Source organism: Sinocyclocheilus grahami, unplaced genomic scaffold (genome assembly GCF_001515645.1).
Source record: "Sinocyclocheilus grahami isolate Dianchi unplaced genomic scaffold, SAMN03320097.WGS_v1.1 scaffold1186.1, whole genome shotgun sequence".
Classification (NCBI taxonomy): Eukaryota; Metazoa; Chordata; class Actinopteri; order Cypriniformes; family Cyprinidae; genus Sinocyclocheilus; species Sinocyclocheilus grahami.
The window spans coordinates 46414-68847 of NW_015506365.1; the positions used below are offsets into that span (position 1 = coordinate 46414).

The window sequence follows — 22434 nt, forward strand, 5'->3', positions numbered from 1 at the left end:
AATTTAATGAGCGTTTAGATAAGATTAAAAGATATCATCAGGTGACACTAAATCTTTTCCATTTTCAAAAAGAACTAAATACATAAAAATCTCTCGGCTTTCACGAACAGACAATTGTTTCGACCACAAAGGCAATTTACTTAATTTTACTCATGGGTATGAGTTACAGTAGTTAAAACAGGCGTTGAAAAGTACAAACGTCTAATCCTTTTACAAGACTTTCGCTTAGGCGATTTACGTCCGGGGATGCCAAATAGGAACTGTTGTTACGAGCACAATTTACTCATCGGATGATGTTGAATGTAGCACACAAACATGGCTCTCCACTGTGGTCGGGCGTGCAGACAATATTTACTTCATCTTGCACATGATAATGTCGATTTTAGATTACCGGTACGAACTGTAAACCTTCAGTTCACTCAGACCTTTGTGTCAAAATGCTAGAATTAAACTGTCAGAGTGTATTTTGTATTAGAGAGCTCATTACTCGCAGTTGAATTCAGTATTGTAGAGTTTAAATATTTTAATTGAAATCTAAGCTCGAACTGTATTGGGTAGATATTCATATATCACAATTTGAATTACTGTTTACAGGAAATAAAAGCATTGCTGTCTCTAAGGAAGCGTCCATTTGATACATCAGAAACATTCAACGAAAAGGTGATCCCAAATTGTTTTTCACATGACATAAGTTAATTGCTATGTTATTTATTGTCTAACAACTCTTACTCTTTCCTCATAAGTCTCCCTTTTGGCAACTAAATGGCTTATCGGAAGATGATATACGGAGTGTCATGTCCAGAACGGTTTGTGGAAAGTAGGTTGTGGTATTTTTTTACACTTACATTACATGTATAATGCTAAGGATGACAAACTTTTATAAATACTAATCTAATTGCATTTACAGGGCGACATTTAGTAACCGAAATCATGAATTACTTTGCATATTATATGATTCTGTGACCCTTTGACCAATTAAGACTCATGATGGCGTAAGACCAATGTGTGAATATTGCATGGGTGAAAACATGGGTGTCTTCATTATGACTTAATAACTAACAGTTTACAAGGTTTTTAATCACATTAATTAACTACATTAACATGAACTAACAATGATCAATATGCCTTTATCATTTTTTTTTATCTTGATGTTAATTTCAGTGTTTACTTAAACATTGTTAAAGGGGTCATATGATGCTATTTTAAAGATCATTATTTTGTGTATTTGGTGTAACAGAATATGTTGACATGCTTTAATGTTCAAAAAACACATTATTTTTCAAATACTGTACATTATTGTAGTTCCTCTATGCCCCGCCTCTCTCAACCACTTCGTTTTCTACAAAGTCCCTCCTTCCGACAAGCGCAGTCTGCTCTGATTGGCCAGCTGACCCTGTGCATTGTGATTGGCCGAACACCACAAGCACGCGTCGGAAATGTAACGCCCCTTACCATAATCGCGAGATTCATCTTTCAAAATAAATGTAAAGACAGAGCCCGAAAGGTGGAACAGAATCGCGTGACAGACACAGTGATGAAGCTGGTATGTGTTTGCAGTACACAAGCCACGGTTAAGACAGCTGTGACCCTGTCTCTCTCTCTTTCTCTCTCTCACGCGCTCGCGCACACACGATGCGCAAAACTCCACATTTGAACAGTCAATAGCAAATACTTAAACTAATAACAAAACAGTAGCTGATTCAGAAGCGCCAGATTGTCATAGCAAAGTCAGAATTACCTCCTCTCCTAGGTTCACGAAACGGTTGTCTATAAAATGCATTGCTGTTCTGTTGTAAGTAATCTTAAAGATTCCTAAATGCATCTACTTTCGGAAGGCCAAATAAAGTGCTTTTGCTTTCGCACTGAAACACACAGCGTCTCCCTGACATGCTGCTTCAACACTAACTGCGGTTACTGAAACCACGCCTTCTTTCTTTGCGTGAACATTTGGGCGGCATTATGCTAATATTTCCACATAGTGAGGTAGATATGTGGGGGCGTGTTAGAACGAGCCGTTTTAGGGGGGCATGGCAGAGTCTTAACTTTTATAAAGAATATCTCTTTGGTTTTGAGACTTTAGTCTTTGCAACTTCAGGGATCTTATCTATGCACAATCAGCTTGTAACACTCCAAAGAGAAAGGAAAACTTGAAATCGCATCATATGACCCCTTTAATACCAAAAGTAGTTAACATTAGATAACACACTGTGAATTGACATCAACATACAGCAAACAATTGTATTTTTAACAAATATTAATGAATATTAAAATATATATTGCTCATTGGGTTAGGTTGTTAATTGACATTAACAAATGAAAGATCTTATTGTAAAGTCTTTTATTAAACTAAAAAAAATGTAATAACTATTGAATTGTTGTATTTATATAAAGTTTAATATTGACTTCAAGGTCTGCTTTTGAACTTTGGGGTCATGGAACAACAATAGATGAGCTTAGGACGTCGTTGTTGGAGTATCCAGCAGAAAACATGGTTTGTTTATGTTCCCCCTCCTAATAAAGTACAATATGATTTATAGAGAGTATCTATATCTAGAGAATAAACTGTATCTTGTATTAATTCTTCACAGGCTCCATATCTACAACAAAATTCTACTTATAAGATCAATGTCTACACTTTCAACAAAACTTTAGTGTTTAAGGACAGAATCGAAAAGATTGATGTAAGTATGTTGCTGTATTTTACATATGTGTGCATTTTGAATACCTGATTCTGTGGCATACAGTCCATAATTGGCGTTAATTTGGCAACAGCTTTAATTGCAATTTTGAATGTCTTCTGTTATGGACTGTGAAAATCATGTGTGTATATGTAAAGTGCATTTTTGCCACAGGCTCTAGACTTCTTGCCGTTTAAAGGGACAGTCAATCTAAAGGATCCGGAACATATTTTCTGTTTGCTGGAGGATTATGGCTCTGATCCTAATGACATCCCAGAGGAGCCTTTCCATATGTATTTTGGCAGATGGGTGAGCTGCTTATAACGGTTCAGAACATTTCTTCCATAGTCTTTACAAGGCTTCACATATGACTATTGTATGGATTTGTAATATTTTTGATTTGTACCTTAGAAAGTAAAGCTGTAAGATGTCCTTGAAATATAAGGTAACATACTGTATCAACTATTAAATTTAAAACAGTTGGTTTTCTCTTCAGATTGCAGATGGACAGAGAGAATTAATTCGCTCTTACAGTGTGAAGAAGAGACATTTCATTGGGAACACTAGTATGGACGCTGGCCTCTCCTTCATCATGGCCAATCATGCCAAAGTAAAGGCTGATGATTTGGTTTATGATCCTTTTGTTGGAACAGGTGAGGAAATGTCTGTGTGCATAGAAGTCTTTGAAATACAGCCATTTATGTCTCTTGACATAAATTCAGACATGAATATGAATATGATTGGATGAGCCACATTTGAGGCTGTTATAAAATAGCCGTCATATACACTACTGTTACAAAGTTTGGAGTCGATAATATATTTAAATGTTTTTAAAAGAAGTCTCTTCTGCTCACCAAGGCTGCATTTATTTGATCGAAAATACAGTAATATTGTGAATATTATTAAATATTTTTTCTTTTTTTATATTTTTTTAAATATAATTTATTCCTGTGATGCAAGGCTGTGTCTTCATTGTCACATAATTCTTCAGAATTCATTCTAATATGATGATTTGGTGCTCAAGAAACATTTCTTATTATTTTCTATTCTGAAAACAGTTGTGCTGCTTAATATTTAGTGCATTTTCAGATTTTTTTGATGAATAGACAGTTTTAAAAGAACAGTATTTATTTGAAAGTCATTTTTAATAGTATTACATTTTATCAATTTACTTATATTTTATTTGTTAATTTCTTAATTATTTGAACATTATATTGGTGGTTCTTCGACAACTAGTATTAAAAAGTAAATTTTAATATAAAAAGGCATTCAGCAAAGTCAGTGTATAAGTTTCTCATCCATCACGACTATGATGTCAGATAAATTTATTCTGCAAATTAATTCATTTAGTCTTGGAAAATGTGTTCGTTTGGCATGTTGTTAATCAGAACAGTTTAGATGCTTCGTTTTGGGCCAAACTGAAGCAGGTGTTTGTGTTTCTTTCTCGTTCTGAGTGAAATCACATCTGACAGCTTGTCTGGGTGATTGAAGATATGTGCCATTATCTTCTGTTTCTTATTTGTTTCTAACACAAACCAGGAGCAGATCTCTATCTTTTTTTTGGTGATGGCTCACAGAAATTTTCAATCTCAGTTGGCCCACTTTTCCTCTTTCTTTTGACTTTGAAAAGTACCACTTTTGAGTGTCATCAGTCAAATGAAGGATTGCTGGCTTTCTAAACAGCATGGGGCTGCATTTCTGACTCAGTGTCTTTCCCAAAGCGAGGCTTATTGTCAGTTTGTAGCGTGCCATGATGTTGCCAGGGCTTTATCATAAGTCTGTTGTCACCACATGCACGGAGATCTGCAGGCCAGATGTGCTTATTTAGTTGAACGCTCTTTGGTTGCCAGCAAATCCTTATAGGCCATACTTTTAAAGTGTCAAGCAGATATAAAGATCTACAGTCAGATATATTCCAGAGATCACTTGTATTATTTTCTTAAATTCTGTGATGATAATTTTCTTACTCCGTTTTGTTTTTCAGGTAGTCTTCTGGTTGCATGTTCGCGCTTTGGGGCTTATGTATGTGGAACAGACATTGATTATAACACTATCCATGGAATAGGTATGTTTTTTAAAGCATTTAAGGAATTTTCTCTTTCACTCCTTCCGTTTTTCACACAATGAAGGTTGAGTCATACTTTTGTTGTGAGTGCCCACCTGTGAGCATTTAAAACTGTTGCAGGAAAAGCCAGCAGGAAGAATCAGAAATGGAGAGGACCGGATGAGAACATCCGAGCAAACCTGCGGCAGTATGGGACTGAGAGTCTATATGTGGACGTCATGGTGTCTGATGCTTCCAAAACTGTTTGGAGAAAAAATGCACAGTTTGATGCCATTGTTACAGACCGTATGTTCCTAGAAACTTAAGGTCTTCGAAGGTGAAGGGTGTATAATTTATTTTTATGTTAAAATTCTATAGTATACCTGATTGGACCAGCTAAAAACCAGCTACCATGTTCCAAAAAACTAGCTGGATTTTTAGTTGCATGGGAATTGTTCAATTACATTTAGTGGTGCATAAATTACACACTTCACCTTTAAAGCCGCATTATTTTTTTGTTTGTCAGTATTAACTGATGTTTTGTAGCTTCAAGTGTTTTTCTTTTCCCTTGTGCAGCTCCATATGGTATTCGTGAATCCACAAGGAGAACGGGATCTCATAAAGATATCATCAAACCTCCTGAGGACTTGTAAGCCTATCACTTTTATCCACCTGCATTTTTAATGGATAGATATGAGCCAGTCATCCTTTGCCTCACCTCTAACACAACAAATGGTACAAGACTATACAGTTACACTAGCATTTAAAAGCTTTTTAAAATGAAGTATCTCATGCTCACCGAGCCTGCATTTTTTTATCAATAGTACAGTAAAAAGAGTAGTATTGCGAAATAATATTAAAATTTAAAATACCTGTTTTTAATTTTTTTTATTCCTGTGATGGTAAAGCTGAATTTCTTCAGTATTATTACTTCAGTCTTCAGTGTCACATGATCCTTCAGAAATCATTCTGATTTGCTGATTTGGTGCTCAAGAAACAAATGTCATTTTCATTATCGATGCTGAAAACATTTGTGCTGTTCAATGTTTTTTGTAAACTGTGATACAATCTCCCCCCATGTTTCCTTTATGAATAGAACAAGCATTTATTTGAAATATAAATCTTATGTTACATTATAAATGTCTTTACTGTCACTTTTGATATGTCAATTTAATGTGTCCTTGCTGAATACAAACATATTCATAATAAAAAAAACAACAAACCTTTATATATTTATATACTAGTTACTTATGTTAATTCAGGCCTGAGAAATAATGTCTTGAAGACTGGATTCCCTGTATCAGATTATGATGTTGACTTGATCCATGTATAGGAAACCGGTTCTTGTGCTTAATGAAACGGTTTACCAAAAAATGAAAATTGTCATAATTTACATGCACTCATGTTGTTTCAAAACACTTATGGCTTTCTTTTTCCCATGGAACATAAAAGGTAATGTTTTGTATAATGTATTAGTCGCTCTTTTCCATGTAATTGGACAAAGGGAGCAAAATACCAAATTTTAAATCGACATGTTTATAAGATTTTTATTAATGTGTGATAGGTGAATTCTTTTGCACATTCTAAAATTTCACTTGATTTCTTCATTTCTTCTCCACTGGAACAAATTTTGAGGGCAAGTAAATGATGACAGACTATTCATTTTGAGTTTCTGAGTTGATTATATGTTTCATATCCCATTGCAGCTCTGGAGAGAGTCACGTCCCTGTTTCAATGGCTTACCACCTGAGTGATATCTTTGCAGACCTCCTGAATTTTGCTGCTCACCACTTGGTTTTAGGTGGACGTCTCGTCTATTGGCTTCCAATCTACAGACCAGAGTAAGTACATCTAAACAGACTGCCGCAGTTTTGATAAGTAAACTGAAATATAGCAGACCCCCCCCCCCCTTTTTTTTTTATAATTACACTGCGTCGTCAGAGTTTGGTATTGTGGCTTTATATATGATCAGACACTTACACTTAACATTTTATGAAAATCATGCTCAAATGGAGTTAACAAGGTTTTTTACCATCGAATGGCGGAGATATGTTTGTGTCTGTCATTACAACGGCCGCACCTGAGGCAGTATGTGATTCGCATTACGTTTTCATTAACTTACAGGTTATACAGTTTATTGTATTTATATGGGAGCTCAGATTAGTGCTGAGCAATTAATCGCATGCGATTGTCAAGCGCATCTCATTAGTAAAGCCGGTTCCGTGATTGGTAGTAAATCGCCATCACCTGCTTTCAGATGGAGCGGCATTTAATACACAGAGCCGTAGTTCACTGACAAGCTAGGCGATATCGCGTTCATAATCTAATGCGATTCATCTGCGATTATGAACGTGATATTGCCTAATTGTCAATTAACTACGGCTCTGTGTAGTAAATGCCGCTCCATCTAAAAGCAGGTGATGGAGATTTACTACTAATCACGGAACCGGCTTTACTGACGAGATGATTGCATTATGATGCGATTAATTGCACAGCCCTAGCTCAGATTTTCTTGTTGTTTAATAGATTTGACCAAAATCTCATGATATAAGAGATGAACTGCTATGCACAGGATATTTAAAATGTACAAAAGTATATCGGCTACTACTATCCACAAGGAGAACGGGATCTCATAAAGATATCATCAAACCTCCTGAGGACTTGTAAGCCTATCACTTTTATCCACCTGCATTTTTAATGGATAGATATGAGCCAGTCATCCTTTGCCTCACCTCTAACACAACAAATGGTACAAGACTATACAGTTACACTAGCATTTAAAAGCTTTTTAAAATGAAGTATCTCATGCTCACCGAGCCTGCATTTTTTTATCAATAGTACAGTAAAAAGAGTAGTATTGCGAAATAATATTAAAATTTAAAATACCTGTTTTTAATTTTTTTTATTCCTGTGATGGTAAAGCTGAATTTCTTCAGTATTATTACTTCAGTCTTCAGTGTCACATGATCCTTCAGAAATCATTCTGATTTGCTGATTTGGTGCTCAAGAAACAAATGTCATTTTTATTATCGATGCTGAAAACATTTGTGCTGTTCAATGTTTTTTGTAAACTGTGATACAATCTCCCCCCATGTTTCCTTTATGAATAGAACAAGCATTTATTTGAAATATAAATCTTATGTTACATTATAAATGTATTTACTGTCACTTTTGATATGTCAATTTAATGTGTCCTTGCTGAATACAAACATATTCATAATAAAAAAAACAACAAACCTTTATATATTTATATACTAGTTACTTATGTTAATTCAGGCCTGAGAAATAATGTCTTGAAGACTGGATTCCCTGTATCAGATTATGATGTTGACTTGATCCATGTATAGGAAACCGGTTCTTGTGCTTAATGAAACGGTTTACCAAAAAATGAAAATTGTCATAATTTACATGCACTCATGTTGTTTCAAAACACTTATGGCTTTCTTTTTCCCATGGAACATAAAAGGTAATGTTTTGTATAATGTATTAGTCGCTCTTTTCCATGTAATTGGACAAAGGGAGCAAAATACCAAATTTTAAATCGACATGTTTATAAGATTTTTATTAATGTGTGATAGGTGAATTCTTTTGCACATTCTAAAATTTCACTTGATTTCTTCATTTCTTCTCCACTGGAACAAATTTTGAGGGCAAGTAAATGATGACAGACTATTCATTTTGAGTTTCTGAGTTGATTATATGTTTCATATCCCATTGCAGCTCTGGAGAGAGTCACGTCCCTGTTTCAATGGCTTACCACCTGAGTGATATCTTTGCAGACCTCCTGAATTTTGCTGCTCACCACTTGGTTTTAGGTGGACGTCTCGTCTATTGGCTTCCAATCTACAGACCAGAGTAAGTACATCTAAACAGACTGCCGCAGTTTTGATAAGTAAACTGAAATATAGCAGACCCCCCCCCCCCTTTTTTTTTTATAATTACACTGCGTCGTCAGAGTTTGGTATTGTGGCTTTATATATGATCAGACACTTACACTTAACATTTTATGAAAATCATGCTCAAATGGAGTTAACAAGGTTTTTTACCATCGAATGGCGGAGATATGTTTGTGTCTGTCATTACAACGGCCGCACCTGAGGCAGTATGTGATTCGCATTACGTTTTCATTAACTTACAGGTTATACAGTTTATTGTATTTATATGGGAGCTCAGATTAGTGCTGAGCAATTAATCGCATGCGATTGTCAAGCGCATCTCATTAGTAAAGCCGGTTCCGTGATTGGTAGTAAATCGCCATCACCTGCTTTCAGATGGAGCGGCATTTAATACACAGAGCCGTAGTTCACTGACAAGCTAGGCGATATCGCGTTCATAATCTAATGCGATTCATCTGCGATTATGAACGTGATATTGCCTAATTGTCAATTAACTACGGCTCTGTGTAGTAAATGCCGCTCCATCTAAAAGCAGGTGATGGAGATTTACTACTAATCACGGAACCGGCTTTACTGACGAGATGATTGCATTATGATGCGATTAATTGCACAGCCCTAGCTCAGATTTTCTTGTTGTTTAATAGATTTGACCAAAATCTCATGATATAAGAGATGAACTGCTATGCACAGGATATTTAAAATGTACAAAAGTATATCGGCTACTACTAGATGGCAAATGCTAAGTCTTCTCCGCTCTCCAGACACATAATAAAAACATTAGCCTTTATAGAAATAGTGTTTCTTTAGTAAAGAAAATGCTGTACTTATTCAAACATCAGTTATTTATTTACCCTTGCATTGCAAACAAGCAGTGATCCATATCCAGACGCGGCGCATCAATTTAAATGGAGGTGGGGTGGAGTAGTTACGAGGTTTCGCTGACAATTTGAGGATCCAATGGAGTTATGAGGTTTAGTCACAAGCTCTTTTGAATGCTTTTCATTGGTTAAATATTTGTAAAAACCCACAAACAGACATAAGGATGACCAATAGCACTGTTTTAAAACAACAATAACTAAATATAATAGAGATAGGAAGTTATGATCATTTTCCACAGCACACCTGACAACCGGTCATTAGTGTGCCATGGCGCAGTGGTTGGGAAACACTGCTTTAGCACATGTGTACTGAATCAGTCACTAGGGGGCTATCTTGTACCTTCCTATGTCTGTAGATAGGAGCTCAAAGCATATCAGTAGCTCAAGCCCCCTGTTGAGGTGGTAGATGATAAACCAGCTCAGGCTTGTTGACCTGCGGTCAGCCCAGCAGAGGAGCATGTGTGAAGCCATGGGGTATTTCCCACTGACCACAAACAGCAGTGTCCACAGATCATGCTACCCTCTGATTATAGGGCCGGGGAAGAGCTGTGACTCAAAGGAGGGGCCCGCCGCTTGATCTACACCTTTACCTCACCTTCGTCTCGCTTATAGACAGATTTTCCATCATGTAGTTACAAGATTCACTCCCTCAAGATTTCTGCCAACAATAATGAATTTAGCTTGCGTTGTCTATTTAATACAATGAAGTGCTTTCTAAGTAGGGCTGTGCAGATGCAGTCACATATCACAGTTATTTTTCTCATTATGTTCTATTTTTGTGTTCATTCATATAGTATCCTACAGATTAATTAATGCAATCAATATCCAGCTTTATTTCACAATATTAACATAATAAATTGTGCGATAGTGAAGTGAAAGCGCTTGATCTGTATTGTACACTACTTTCAACTTTTATTCAGCAAGTACACATTAAATTAATTTATCAAAAGTGACAGTGAAGACATTTATAATTTTACAAAAGATTTCTATTTCAAATAAATGCTTATGGTGAATGTTCTATTCATCAAGAATTCTGAATTAAAAATGTATCATGGTTTCCACAAAAATATTATGCAGCACAACTGTTTTCAACATGATAATAATAAGAAATGTTTCTTGAGCAGCAAATCAGCATATTAGAATGATTTCTAAAGGATCATGTGACACTGAAGAGCGATGCCATAGAACTGAAAATTCACTTTTGCCATCACATGAATAAATTACATTTGAAAATATATTAAAATGGCAAACACTTGTTTTAAATTTGTAATATTATTTCACAATAGTACGGTTTTTACTGTATTTTTGATCCAGTAAATGCAGCCTTGGTGAGCAGAAGAGCCTTCTTGCAAAAACATTAAAATATAAAATCTTTATGACCCCAAACTTTGAACGGTACTGTATATCTTTATCACTACGTGCAGCAGAGAGTCAGAACCAAACTACACAGAACTGAACTCCAGTATATCCGGCCGACGGGTCAGAAGTGTATCTGGTGAATGTGTTGGGGTCTGCAGACAGGAAGGATTTAACTAAGAAACCATTAAAGCTATCAGTGACATCACCACAAGGAGGCGCTGGCGTCAGGAGCTTTATGACCACATCTTCAGAGCCGGCGTTAGTATAGCAACACTTGTGTTTATAAACTTTGGTGTCAAAGGAGCAGATGACTGCTGCTGGAATCTGGGGCTTCGACGCTGATTACCCTTGTAACAGTTAGAAGTGGAAACAGCCCTCAGTGTCCAATTCATCCACTTCATCTTGAGGAGAAAGTTCATAATCATGCCCCTAGACCAAATTAAAACACTTCCTCCATAGTAAACAGCAAGATTTCCTGATTTCTTGTTACAAGCCAAACTAAATGAGGTATGACAGAGAAACATATCCTTACATAACATCCACGGTGATCTAGACGTCAACATGACGGTGAAAAGTAAGTCTTATGATTAGTAGACACATCTTTGTAAGTGATATCCACCTAATCTATAAGTGGACACATATTTGACCTTTATGTTAATTATTTTGTTACCACTGCGTATTGTTGCAAATAGAAGAATAATCTCTCTTATGGGACATGGAGATTATGAAGTGAAGGCAGAGATGAGTGTAAGCCACATGGGTCAGTCATTAGTACCCCATAATTTACTGGTCTGTTCTGACTCATTGCCCTATATTCAGAAATGTGATTCTGTCATGTGATTTCTGTGGATGGGGTTCTTCAGAGGCCCCTTTCCTGGAAAGCTGCCATTTGTTAGACATTTCTCCAAGGTGACAGGAGTAGCTCCGTGTAAACAGTGTGATGGAGAATATGTATGGTTCGTATGCCTTCTTGTTTTGCTTTGTCAGGTCCGTTGAAAAGAAGGCACATAGTTTATGATTTGTTTGAAACGCAGCTAACTGCGTGTGCGCAATGGTTTTTGGATCAGTGGCTTTGTGTGGATGCGGTTCAGCTAGAGCTAGCAGCCCTCGAACCAATTTTTTCATTGATTTCAGGTGCTAGCCTTATTTACGTAATCGTCTGAAAAATGAAGCGTGCGAAAGCGTCTGTCAGCACGTGAATGTTAACAGCCCACCAGCTCAACTCCCTGCTGAGTTAATGTCCTTACTTAATGTCTTCACAGCCTCTGGGAACAACGAGTAGTTTGGATGTTCTCGGTGGTTCTAGTTAGATGGGCTCTTATGGTTGTGGCAGGGCTTCAGATTGCGATTTTAAAATGCGAAAAACAAAAAATAAAACTGCGACAACAATAGTTACTGTCGGTGAAATATGTGTTTTCAGAAGTTATTTTGTTAAATCGGGCTTTAGAGCATGATGTATCAACAAATCAGTGCAACAACAAACAGTGAAAGTAGCTGTGTAGTCCAATTCGAAGAGAAAGGAATTTTATGATCCGATTATTTTTAATGAGCCAGCCAGAAGAATTCAGGACACTTGCTATGTCCCAATCCGCATAAAATCCATTCTAAATAGTGTATTTGAAATTAGAATTAGCTTGTATACCTAAATCTTAGTATGTTAAAATTAGTATCCTAAAGGTATCCGAATGGTCTACTATTTCTAGGTGGTAATTGAAAGTGCAGATCTATGTACACTCTACACTCTTAAAAATAAAGGTGCTTCAAACGGTTCTTCAAGCGATGCCATAGAAGAACCATTTTTGGTTCCACAAAGAACCATTCAGTCAAAGGTTCTTTAAAGAACCATCTCTTTCTTACCTTTTTATAATCTGAAGAACCTTCTTTCGCCACAAAGAACCTTTTGTGAAACAGAAAGGTTCTTCAGATGTTAAAGGTTCTTTATGGAACCTTTTAGACAAAAAGGTTCTTCTATGGCATCGTGAAGCACCTTTATTTTTAAGAGTGGCTAATATTGCCCACAAATCATTGCGGTTTTAAGGAGGGGTTGGTTCAGAACTATAGACACATAAAAAGAGTAGGCAAAAATCGGGATGCAGCGAATGCTTTGAATGTGCTTGTGAGTTAGCAGTTTGAATCAGACTCTCTTATTATTATTGAATCGCACATACTGATTATGTAATCACCACAGATCAATGGTGACTCAAAGGTGTTTACCAGACGAAGCAAACTTTTTCGAACTCTTGAAGGGAAAAAAATAATAATAATAATAACTTTTGGCCTGATTTTGTTCTACATCAAAAGTAGTTTGTTCTTAGTTTTTGCTTGAAGTACATTAGGGCTTTTAGTCAGTGAACCATTTAGAGTTTATAACTCCTTTGCTGAACTGAGTCTTTTTCTTTTTCTTTTTATTGTCTTTGAAATGAACCAGGAATTATTGTGATGCATACTTTATTTTTGAGACACTTAGATCACTTACATCAACTATTTTAAATAAGAAAAACAAATGTATTGTTGTTGTTTAGCATATGAGGTCTAATTGTAGGATTCACTAATTTGTAAAAAACTTATTTCAGAAATAGAACAAAAATCCATTATTTGTCGATTAAAAATCATTTAGATGTTCTTAATATTCCATTTTAAGAATGATGTATTTTTAGCTAGCTTCGTTGATTTTATTATCTTGTTCAAGTGTTAAAAGTAACATTTAGTGAGAGGTTTTGTCTGTAACCCAACAAATGTAGTCACACATTTCCTGCTATATTTTCATTGTCATCTTTTCCAAAGTGGACACAAAGATATAGTAATTGCTACAGCAAGAGGTCAAATGGTTTCCTTAATGATCGACTACTAGGGATGTAACGATTAACTGCGAACCGGTTGAAAATCGATTAAAATATGTGACGATTCAAATCGGTTGAGATGCTAAACAAATCGCGATTCAATTAGGGGTCGGAGTTTATTTAAATCCATGTCTGAGGGGAACTTACAACTTTTCATCTTGCCTCTGTATAAAGCATATTAAAAGTTCATAAGTGCTGCGCTGCTTTGTTTACAGCGGAAACGCTTTAAGCGCCACCTGCTGGCAGAGAGTGAATCTGTGTCTCATTCAGCTCGTCTGCTGTTTTTCATGCAGATATTTTTTATGTATAGTTTCACAAAACTGAAGTCAAATCATTCTGTTTTTGCTTCAAATTTGGAAATTATACAATCTAATTTAGATTAAAAACTGCTCATATTGCAAGTATGCAGCATCTTTGTTTGGATAATGATTAAAATGCAGTGGCTGCCTGCCTCTAATTTTAAATGGAAAAAGCCCTATTTTGTTTATATGAAGGGATTTATTTTATTTGTGTTATTTATTTGATTTGGGCCTTGTTTTAAAATTTCAATTTAGTTTTGTTATTTACATTTACATTATATTTACATTTTGTTATTTTATCCAAAGCGACTTACAAATGAGGACAATAGAAGCAATCAAAACCAACAAAAGGGCAATAATATGCAAGTGCTATATTAGTATATTATTATAGTGTTATATTTCAATTTCACAAAGAAACGTGCAGCATTTTGTCCAAGCAATAATAAAAGGACACATTTCATTTTAGAATTTGTCTTAAATCTCATTTTGTTAAAAAAAAAAAATTGTGAATCGAATCGTGAAATCAAAATTGTGAATCGAACCAAATCGTGAGTTGAGCGAATCGTTACATCTCTATCGACTACATTCATGCATCGCTTCTGTTGTTATTTTGGTGACCCTCTTGTTGCCTGGGGAATAATTGGCAGGCAATCTACAAAAAAAGTCAGTTTAATCTATCACCTTTTTTCCATTGCTATGCAGTGCATGTGACAGACACACAAGTGAGCAGTGGCACAATTTCAGCAGCAACAGCTGATAGTTGTGACATCCCCTACCACTATCAAGGTGTTTCGTTTGGTGAGCGTGCAGCTGGCTGATCTAAAACTGTACTGTGGTCTGCAGGTACTGTGAGGAGATGGTTCCTCTTCACCCTTGTTTGACTCTCACCAACAACTGCGAACAAACTCTGTCCAGCCACACGTCACGAAGACTCATCACCATGGAGAAGATCAAGGAGCCTGAGGTAGGCTATGTGAGGGTTTTTTGTGTGGAGAGTGAGACCCCTTGGTCTAAAGATGAGATTGATAAATGCAAACTGTCCTGAATATGTTTCATACGGTTAAGTCTTTTATTGCACCAATCTGAAAATAATCTGGCTGTGATTGACTCTCTGTTTTTCGCAGCTTTAATGACTTAATCACACATTGTATGGAAAACAATCCATCTTTGGATTTGACAACCACTTCACTTTAAAACCCCAAATTGTTCCCATAAAAGCTTTCCTGAAACACGCTCACAAATATTTATCCAGACTGGCATGCGTTTCCTCTGACTTATGTTCCAAACCTGGAACATATACTGTATGTTACCTACAGATGTCATGTCCTTGCTTCAAACCCCAAAGATGACAAATGACTATCAAATCAGTCTCTTCTGTGAAAACTGGCTCATTTCCCAAAGCTCAAGTATCTCTCATGTGATCTTGGCATCAGATCTGTCAATAAGATTATGGAAATCTCTGCAAAACTTCTCCTCGTGTCCAGCAGTAGCTGAAAAAAGCATCTGAATAGTGTCCGCCGCTCGTTGTTTATGGATGTTTATCCTAATGTCCTTGATCGGCTCTGTTAGACTGTTCTACAATACTCTTCACATGAATTATAATATTAGGTTTAGAGTTCTGTTGCTTTTGTTTGAGAACAGAAGGAACATGTCTTGTTGCATTATGGGATAAATATTACCCAATGTAGCTTATTTTTAGAACAGAAAGCAGGACTTTTAGGAGTTTAGCAGATCTAGCATTAGTCCAGAGCTGTCAAACAACTCAGAGTCAAGATGAGGCCCTGTTTCTGCCTTGTCTCGTTCTCTTTCTCTCTGTTTCCATCTCTCTCTCTCTTGCTCTGTTGTTTCTCCTTACATTTCGCATTTTGGCACATAGAATCTGTGTGTCCTCATGTCCCCTGCTGAAGTGCCTACACCAAAGATCTGGTTTTCTTCATTGGGTAAATCTTACAAAGAAATGTCTGGGTCACAAACCAAAATTACTAAATTTATATTTAGCATAAAAAAAAAACTTTTGCAATGTAACTTTATTTTTCTGACAGTTATTTACATTATTGTAATGCGCTGAAGTTAATGCTGTCTGGACACAATCTTTTTTTTATTTATTTAATTAATTTACTGGATTAATATTTAAAATCTAACTTAAAATAATTACATATTGAAGTGATGTATAAATTGTCCTTTGTGTGTGTGTGTGTGTGTGTGTGTGTATATATATATATATATATATATATATATATATATATATCTATATATATATATATATATATATATACAGTGGGACAAAAAGACAAAAAATACACTGCTGATTTTTCAAGTTTTCCCACTTACAAAGAATGGAGAGATCTGTAATTTTCATCGTAGGTACACCTCAACTGTGAGAGACCGAATCAAAAAAAAAATCCAGAAAATAACATTGTATGATTTTTAAATAATTAATTTCCATTTTCCCCACTGTATATATATATATATATATATTATACTGTGTAGGTTGCATTTATCTGTTTCCTATTTTAATATATTTCTCTTTTTTTTCTTCTTTTTTTTACATTTTTTTGGATTATTTGATGACTGGAGTTCAAAAGAAGAAAATATAAAAGTCCTTACTGACATTTAATCAATATAATGCATCCTTGCTGAATAAATTAAGGATTAATTTCTTTAAAATCCTACTGACCACAGACTTTTGGTAGTATATATATTTGCATTTGTCATGAGATTAGTTTTTTCATACATTATACAGTGGTCTACTGAGAATTGAGAGGGTTGAGGATAAATGTGTATAATTGTCATGAAAATAATGCAAAAGAAAAACCTTTTTATAGTTTCAAAATAGCTGTAATTTTCTCTTCATGCACAAATATAGTTTATTTTTTTGTTGTTGTTCATTTGATTTTGGAGTGAAAAAAGACTTGGACTTTTCATGGCACTTTTGATGAGATTCACTGTGCTTTCCATCTTCATTTGTTCATCCTGTAATTCTAATTGACATTACAGCCCACTTAAGCCGCCACAGACACTAGGGGTCTGTTCCTGAGGCTTGTGTGGTCTGTGTTGCGTAAGTTGCGTTGTAAACTAAGGGCCCGGCGCGTGTGACCTGAGCTGAACCCTTGCAGACTGGCAGAAGGGAGTGTGTTGTAGAAGGTGTCGTTGAGTGTTTGCAGGCCCAGAGCTGGAGTCATCACTTTCAGCTCACAGTCTTTCTGCCACCTCGTTAGCCTGTGGTGCAGTGCGCTTCCCTCCTGCCCTCCTCCAGCAGGTCCTGCTTAAGATCCTGGCCTCCACCCTGAGCAGGAAAATCTGAGGAACTTAACACTCTGTTGTCTGTCATTAGGCACTTGACTGTGAGCTTGTGAAGGGAAGACATAAAAGTTTGCTGGACTCAGCCAAACGTTTAAACCTGTTTCTGCCATTTTGCTTTATTGTGCCTTTGTTTTTGTTTTGTTGAAATATTCGAATAAGTACATTTAAACTGATAAAAGTGTAAAAGTACACTGCCCACTACTTGTTTTAAATTACTTGTCATTTCGAAACACTACCTGTCAAAGGTTTGGAATAATTAAGATTTGTTCATGTTTGTGAAAGAAATCTGTTATGCTCACCAAGGCTGCATTTATTGAATTTATTATTGTGATTACAATTTAGAATAACCATTTTCTATTTTAATATATTTTACAATCTAAATTATTCCTTTGATGGCAAAGCTGAATGTTCAGTAGCCATTACTCCAGTCTTCAGTGCCACATGATCCTTCAGAAATAATTCTAAAATGCTGATTTGATGCTCAGTTATTATCTGTTATTTACAGTTTCTGCTATTTTTCTGCCTCATTTTTTTGTGGAATCGGTGATGCATTTTTTTGCATTTTATTTCTCCTAATATTTTAATAACAAAACGAATAAAGAAAACAAATCCTGCACACTGTCAATTAGTGCAAAAAGTATCAGTGTGTGGGATTTGTTTTCTTTATCCCTTAATTTTTATCTTTTTGGTCTTTGTCTCCTATACCTATCAATTGCTGTCATGTGTGTGGAGATTGATTGTTCATTTACAATAACAAAAATAATAAAATAAAGCATATTTGGTTACCTTTTGAAGCTTAGAAGGGTTCGATTTGAGCAGATGATTTTACCATCACTGTCCCTGACTGTCGTCGTCAGAGCGCACTTCCCAGTACATTCAGCATCTGGTTCATATTCGCGATCTCAACCATATTCTCAAAATGATCATTTTCAGGGACTTCAAAATCAATATTTTGATCGCTGGCAGCTTATTCACCACATCCACCATCAAATGACAGTGACGCATATTTAATTGCGTACAGTAATTGCTCTGCAGTAAATCCATTCAAGCTAGTTGAGTTTTTGCTGATGATTTTCTTTTGTTTTATGCCTGTGGTAATTATGAGTGTAACATCACATCATCGTTGTCTATCAAACAGCGCCATCTTGAGGTATAAAAGGAATTGCATTTATTGCATCATCAGATATTTAATTATTGTTGCGCAGGAAAAATATACTTACACTAGTACATACCTCAGGTCGCTAGCGACCCTATACACTTTTTACAAAATATTCAACAGAAAACAGACATTCTTTTATATATATATATATATATATGTTTTTTTTTTTTTGTTATATTGTTTATAATGTTGTTATATTGTTTAAAATAACTTGAGGAATACTAAGACAGTTGATGTATAACTTCAAAAAATTAAGGAAGGAGAGGGTAGTGAATGATGTCCCAGGTCGCTAAAGACCCGAGGTGTGCATTTAAGGGTTAAAATGATTTCTGAAGGATCATTTGAAAGAAGACTGGAGTAATGTCTACTGAAAATTCAGCTTTGCCATCACAGGAATAAAGTAAATTTAAAATTATAATAAAATACTACTGTTTTTACTGTATTGCGGTTAAATAAATGCAGCTTTGGTGGTTTTTTTTTTTTTACATTTTTTATAAATCTCAATTATTCCAAACCGGTAATGCATATGACTTTCTTCCAGAAAATAGACAGTAAGAAAATAACCAGCTCCACTTGAATATATAGTAGGCTACTGCTAGTAAAAAACAATTCAGTCTAGAACCAATTTGCATTTTGATACTGACTGTTGTTCATAACTTCATAGCTTGTTATTCTGTTGTTCATAACTTCTAAACAGAAAAATGCTGAAAAAATCTAACTCCCCATTATTGAAGAATTGCTTAAATCTTGCTCTGATGCTCTTTATTTATTTAAGCTGTTTGATATGCTTTCTTGCAGGATTCGGACAGACTAGCTCACCTTGCTGACCCTCGCTTCACCCCGTACCAGGGTCACAACTCTTTCAGAGAGAAGTACTTCTGTGGTCTCACCAAGAAGAATGGAAAGGACAGCAAAGCCACCCCGAAAAATAAAGATTAAAACATGAAAAGAATGGTTTAAGTTATATTTTTTAGATATTAATTTTTTTTTTAATAATTTTTATAGCATCATTGTATTTTAAATGTTTTTTTTTTCAATAAAAACCCTTGTTTTATCAGTCGTCTCCACTTCTTTTTATCTTTCTCCTCTCTAAAGCAAGCCCTACAGACACGATTAAATTTATTGCAGCATTAGCAATATGGGTTCAAGATAAATTGGTGACCAGGATTAGCATAATATTTGTTTCTCTGAGTGCTTGCAAAGTAGAAAGATGTAATGTAATGTGCCTACTGGACATTTGCAGTGGAAGATGGAGCGCTGGGCCTGCTATCTAAACTCCCTTAAGAGTTTATACCAGGTCAGGTAGACATCTGACTAATGAATCTGTCTTAGACTTAAACTCACCTCAAAGAGAGCCGTCTGGTTCAACATAAATAAGATCAGCTATGAAAATAAGGAGAGATCTTCGAGGGATTTGGACAGAGATTTAGCATGTGATGTCATAAATTGGTAGATGCATGCATTTCTAGCAGGATAGACCAAATTTTTGCATTATTAAATCCTGAGGCGAATCCCAAACATTATAAAACAGTGTTTTTGTTTTCTTGCACAATTCCTATTTCTGGTTTTTCTGTCTCTTTTCCCATTCAGGCAAAGTTTAGAGTAAGCAGAAATGAAATGGATCATTGTTCATCTTCCGCAAGCAGATCCTTCCATTCCTCAACTCACCCCTGTAGAGGATTGATGAAGTGAAAAGCCACAGAACTGTCCGTGCAGCCTTCAACTGTTCCAGGCCGAAACCCACTTCTCATTACAAGATGAGCTCAAATTTTTTTGTTTTTACATGAAAGGGAAATTAATGAAAAATAGACTGCAAAATGTTGTGAACGAGCTAGCAAATCAATTAGTGGATAAGTTGTGTTAAAGGGATAATTCACCTATAAATGAGCATTCTGCCGTCATTTACTCACCCGCAAGGTGATCAAAACCTGTATGAATTTCTATCTTCTTTTAAACCCAAAAGAAGATATTTTGAAGAATGTTGGTAACCAACCATTTGACGGTAGCCATTGACTTCCATAGTATTTTTTTCCATACCATGGGTTAACGAAAACTGTTTGGTTACCAACATTCTTAACATATCTTCTCAACATATCTTTAATAAAACATTTTTTTTGTGAACTTCCCTTCAATGTCAGATGAGATTCTATAATATGCCCCAGCGTTCGTAGTTGAATGATATTGGAATTCCATTTATTTATGTTAAAGAAGTAAATAGACCATTCAATTTGAAAGGACAGTCCTTTCCTCTCTATTCCAAGCTAGAAAAAAATTGGCAGCAGAAAGTTGCTTCCAGGATGTTGGGCATTACCTCCACTGGTGCTTTTAGTAGAAGGGAAAACAGCCTATGATACAAGAAATCCAAGGCACTCACATGGGGTATAATACAAAAATAATCTTGTTTGTTTGGTTGTGTTTTGTAATCTTATACCTTTATTGTAAGCATTTTTTCTCTTGGATTCTTTGTTTCATGAAACAAAATTTCCATTCAGACAATCAGTCAGTCAGATAGATGGTTTCTTCTTGTTTAGTAAGCAGCTCTTTGCAAAATAAGTAGAGCACTCTTTATAAAATGTTTATATAAACTTTTTTTTCCTTCCAAAGTATGGAAATGTCTCTAAAAGTTTGTATAAACTACTGTTCAAGAGTTTGGGGCCTGTAAAATCTTTAAATGTTTTTGAAAAAAGTATCTTATGCTCAGCAAGACAGCATTTATTTGATCAAAAAATATAGTAAAACAGCAATACTGTGAAATAATGTTGCAGTTTAAATAAATGTTAATATATTTGAAAATGTAATTTATTCCTGTGATGGCAAACGCTAAATTTTCAGCAGCCATTACTCCAGTTTACATTGTCACATGACTTCTTATTATTATCAATGTTGAAAAGAGTTTTGCTAATAGATATTTTTGTAGAAACTGTGATACATTTTTTAAAGATGTATAAAAGTCTTTACTGTCACTTTTGATATTTATATATATGACCCCAAACTTTTGAATGGCGTGGATATTTATAATTTTGTTTGTTTTAAAGATAAAGATGGATATATATACTATCAGTGTTAAAAGAAGAATTTCTGAAAACATGACATTGTTATTTTTGGATACAATTTGGGGAACATCACAAATGTGAGTATTCAGATTGTATATCATTTTTATATAGATGTCACTATTTCCTAGTTAAATGATTGAAACACAAAAAGTACACATGGGGCATGTTTCTGTCTTAAATAGTGAGTGCAATGAGTGCTTTAATGTTATTTATCCTGGTGTGATTGTTCTGCCAGGGCTAGATGTTTTCAGTTACAAGTGCTTAAACATATCTAAATTGACTCTTGATACCCAACATTCCTCTTTTGTTTTCAACTGAGCTGTGCAGTTTAAATGGGGTGCTCACGAACAGCCAATAAATCTAATAACCAGCAAAAACAATAACCACACACGCTCTCACCAGCGCAGAGTCTTAAGAGAAGCTTTGAGACAGTTTTATTAGGTTCATATGGCAGCAAAACAAATATGCTGCTCTTTCACACCCACACACACCAAAAAAATGTATAGGAAAAAGAGGAACAAAGACCAAATAACAATCAACAATTCTTCATAGTTAGCTTTTAGCTTTTGTGTGTTCAGACATGTGCATCATTTATTATCAACTCTTTTTTTTGGTTTTGTGTGGTATCTGAATCAACCTACATAATAACTGTTACGAAGTACTTTAGTATTATTTTTCTATTTTTACCCAAAATGAGGCAATGTGAGCATTATGGATAATTAAACACTCTCATGTAATGTCTGTTTCATAAGTGAGACTCATGGAAGTATTGAACTTAACACATTCCAGGAAATCCCTTATATGGACAAATGTGTCAGATATCGCTACAGCTGAATAACATGCAGGTAGAGCCGTTTTGATTTGAAACATGAAGACAGTAAATACACTATTGTGAAGATATATCTGTTGTTCTTCAACATAGCCT

At 35.3% G+C, this 22434-nt stretch overlaps 1 protein-coding gene across 1 annotated transcript; it reads left to right on the plus strand.

Annotated features, from left to right (window-relative positions):
* The first annotated feature begins 95 nt into the window (after positions 1 to 95).
* On the plus strand, positions 96 to 19440 carry LOC107567767 (tRNA (guanine(10)-N2)-methyltransferase homolog). Its single transcript, XM_016253514.1, has 13 exons — positions 96 to 393; positions 595 to 660; positions 744 to 817; positions 2410 to 2491; positions 2589 to 2681; positions 2853 to 2987; positions 3175 to 3331; positions 4663 to 4743; positions 4864 to 5028; positions 5299 to 5371; positions 6429 to 6563; positions 14838 to 14958; positions 19255 to 19440. The coding sequence occupies exons 1-13, from the start codon at positions 316 to 318 to the stop codon at positions 19393 to 19395; spliced, it is 1401 nt and encodes a 466-aa protein (XP_016109000.1). The 5' UTR covers positions 96 to 315; the 3' UTR covers positions 19396 to 19440.
* The last annotated feature ends 2994 nt before the right edge of the window (positions 19441 to 22434 follow it).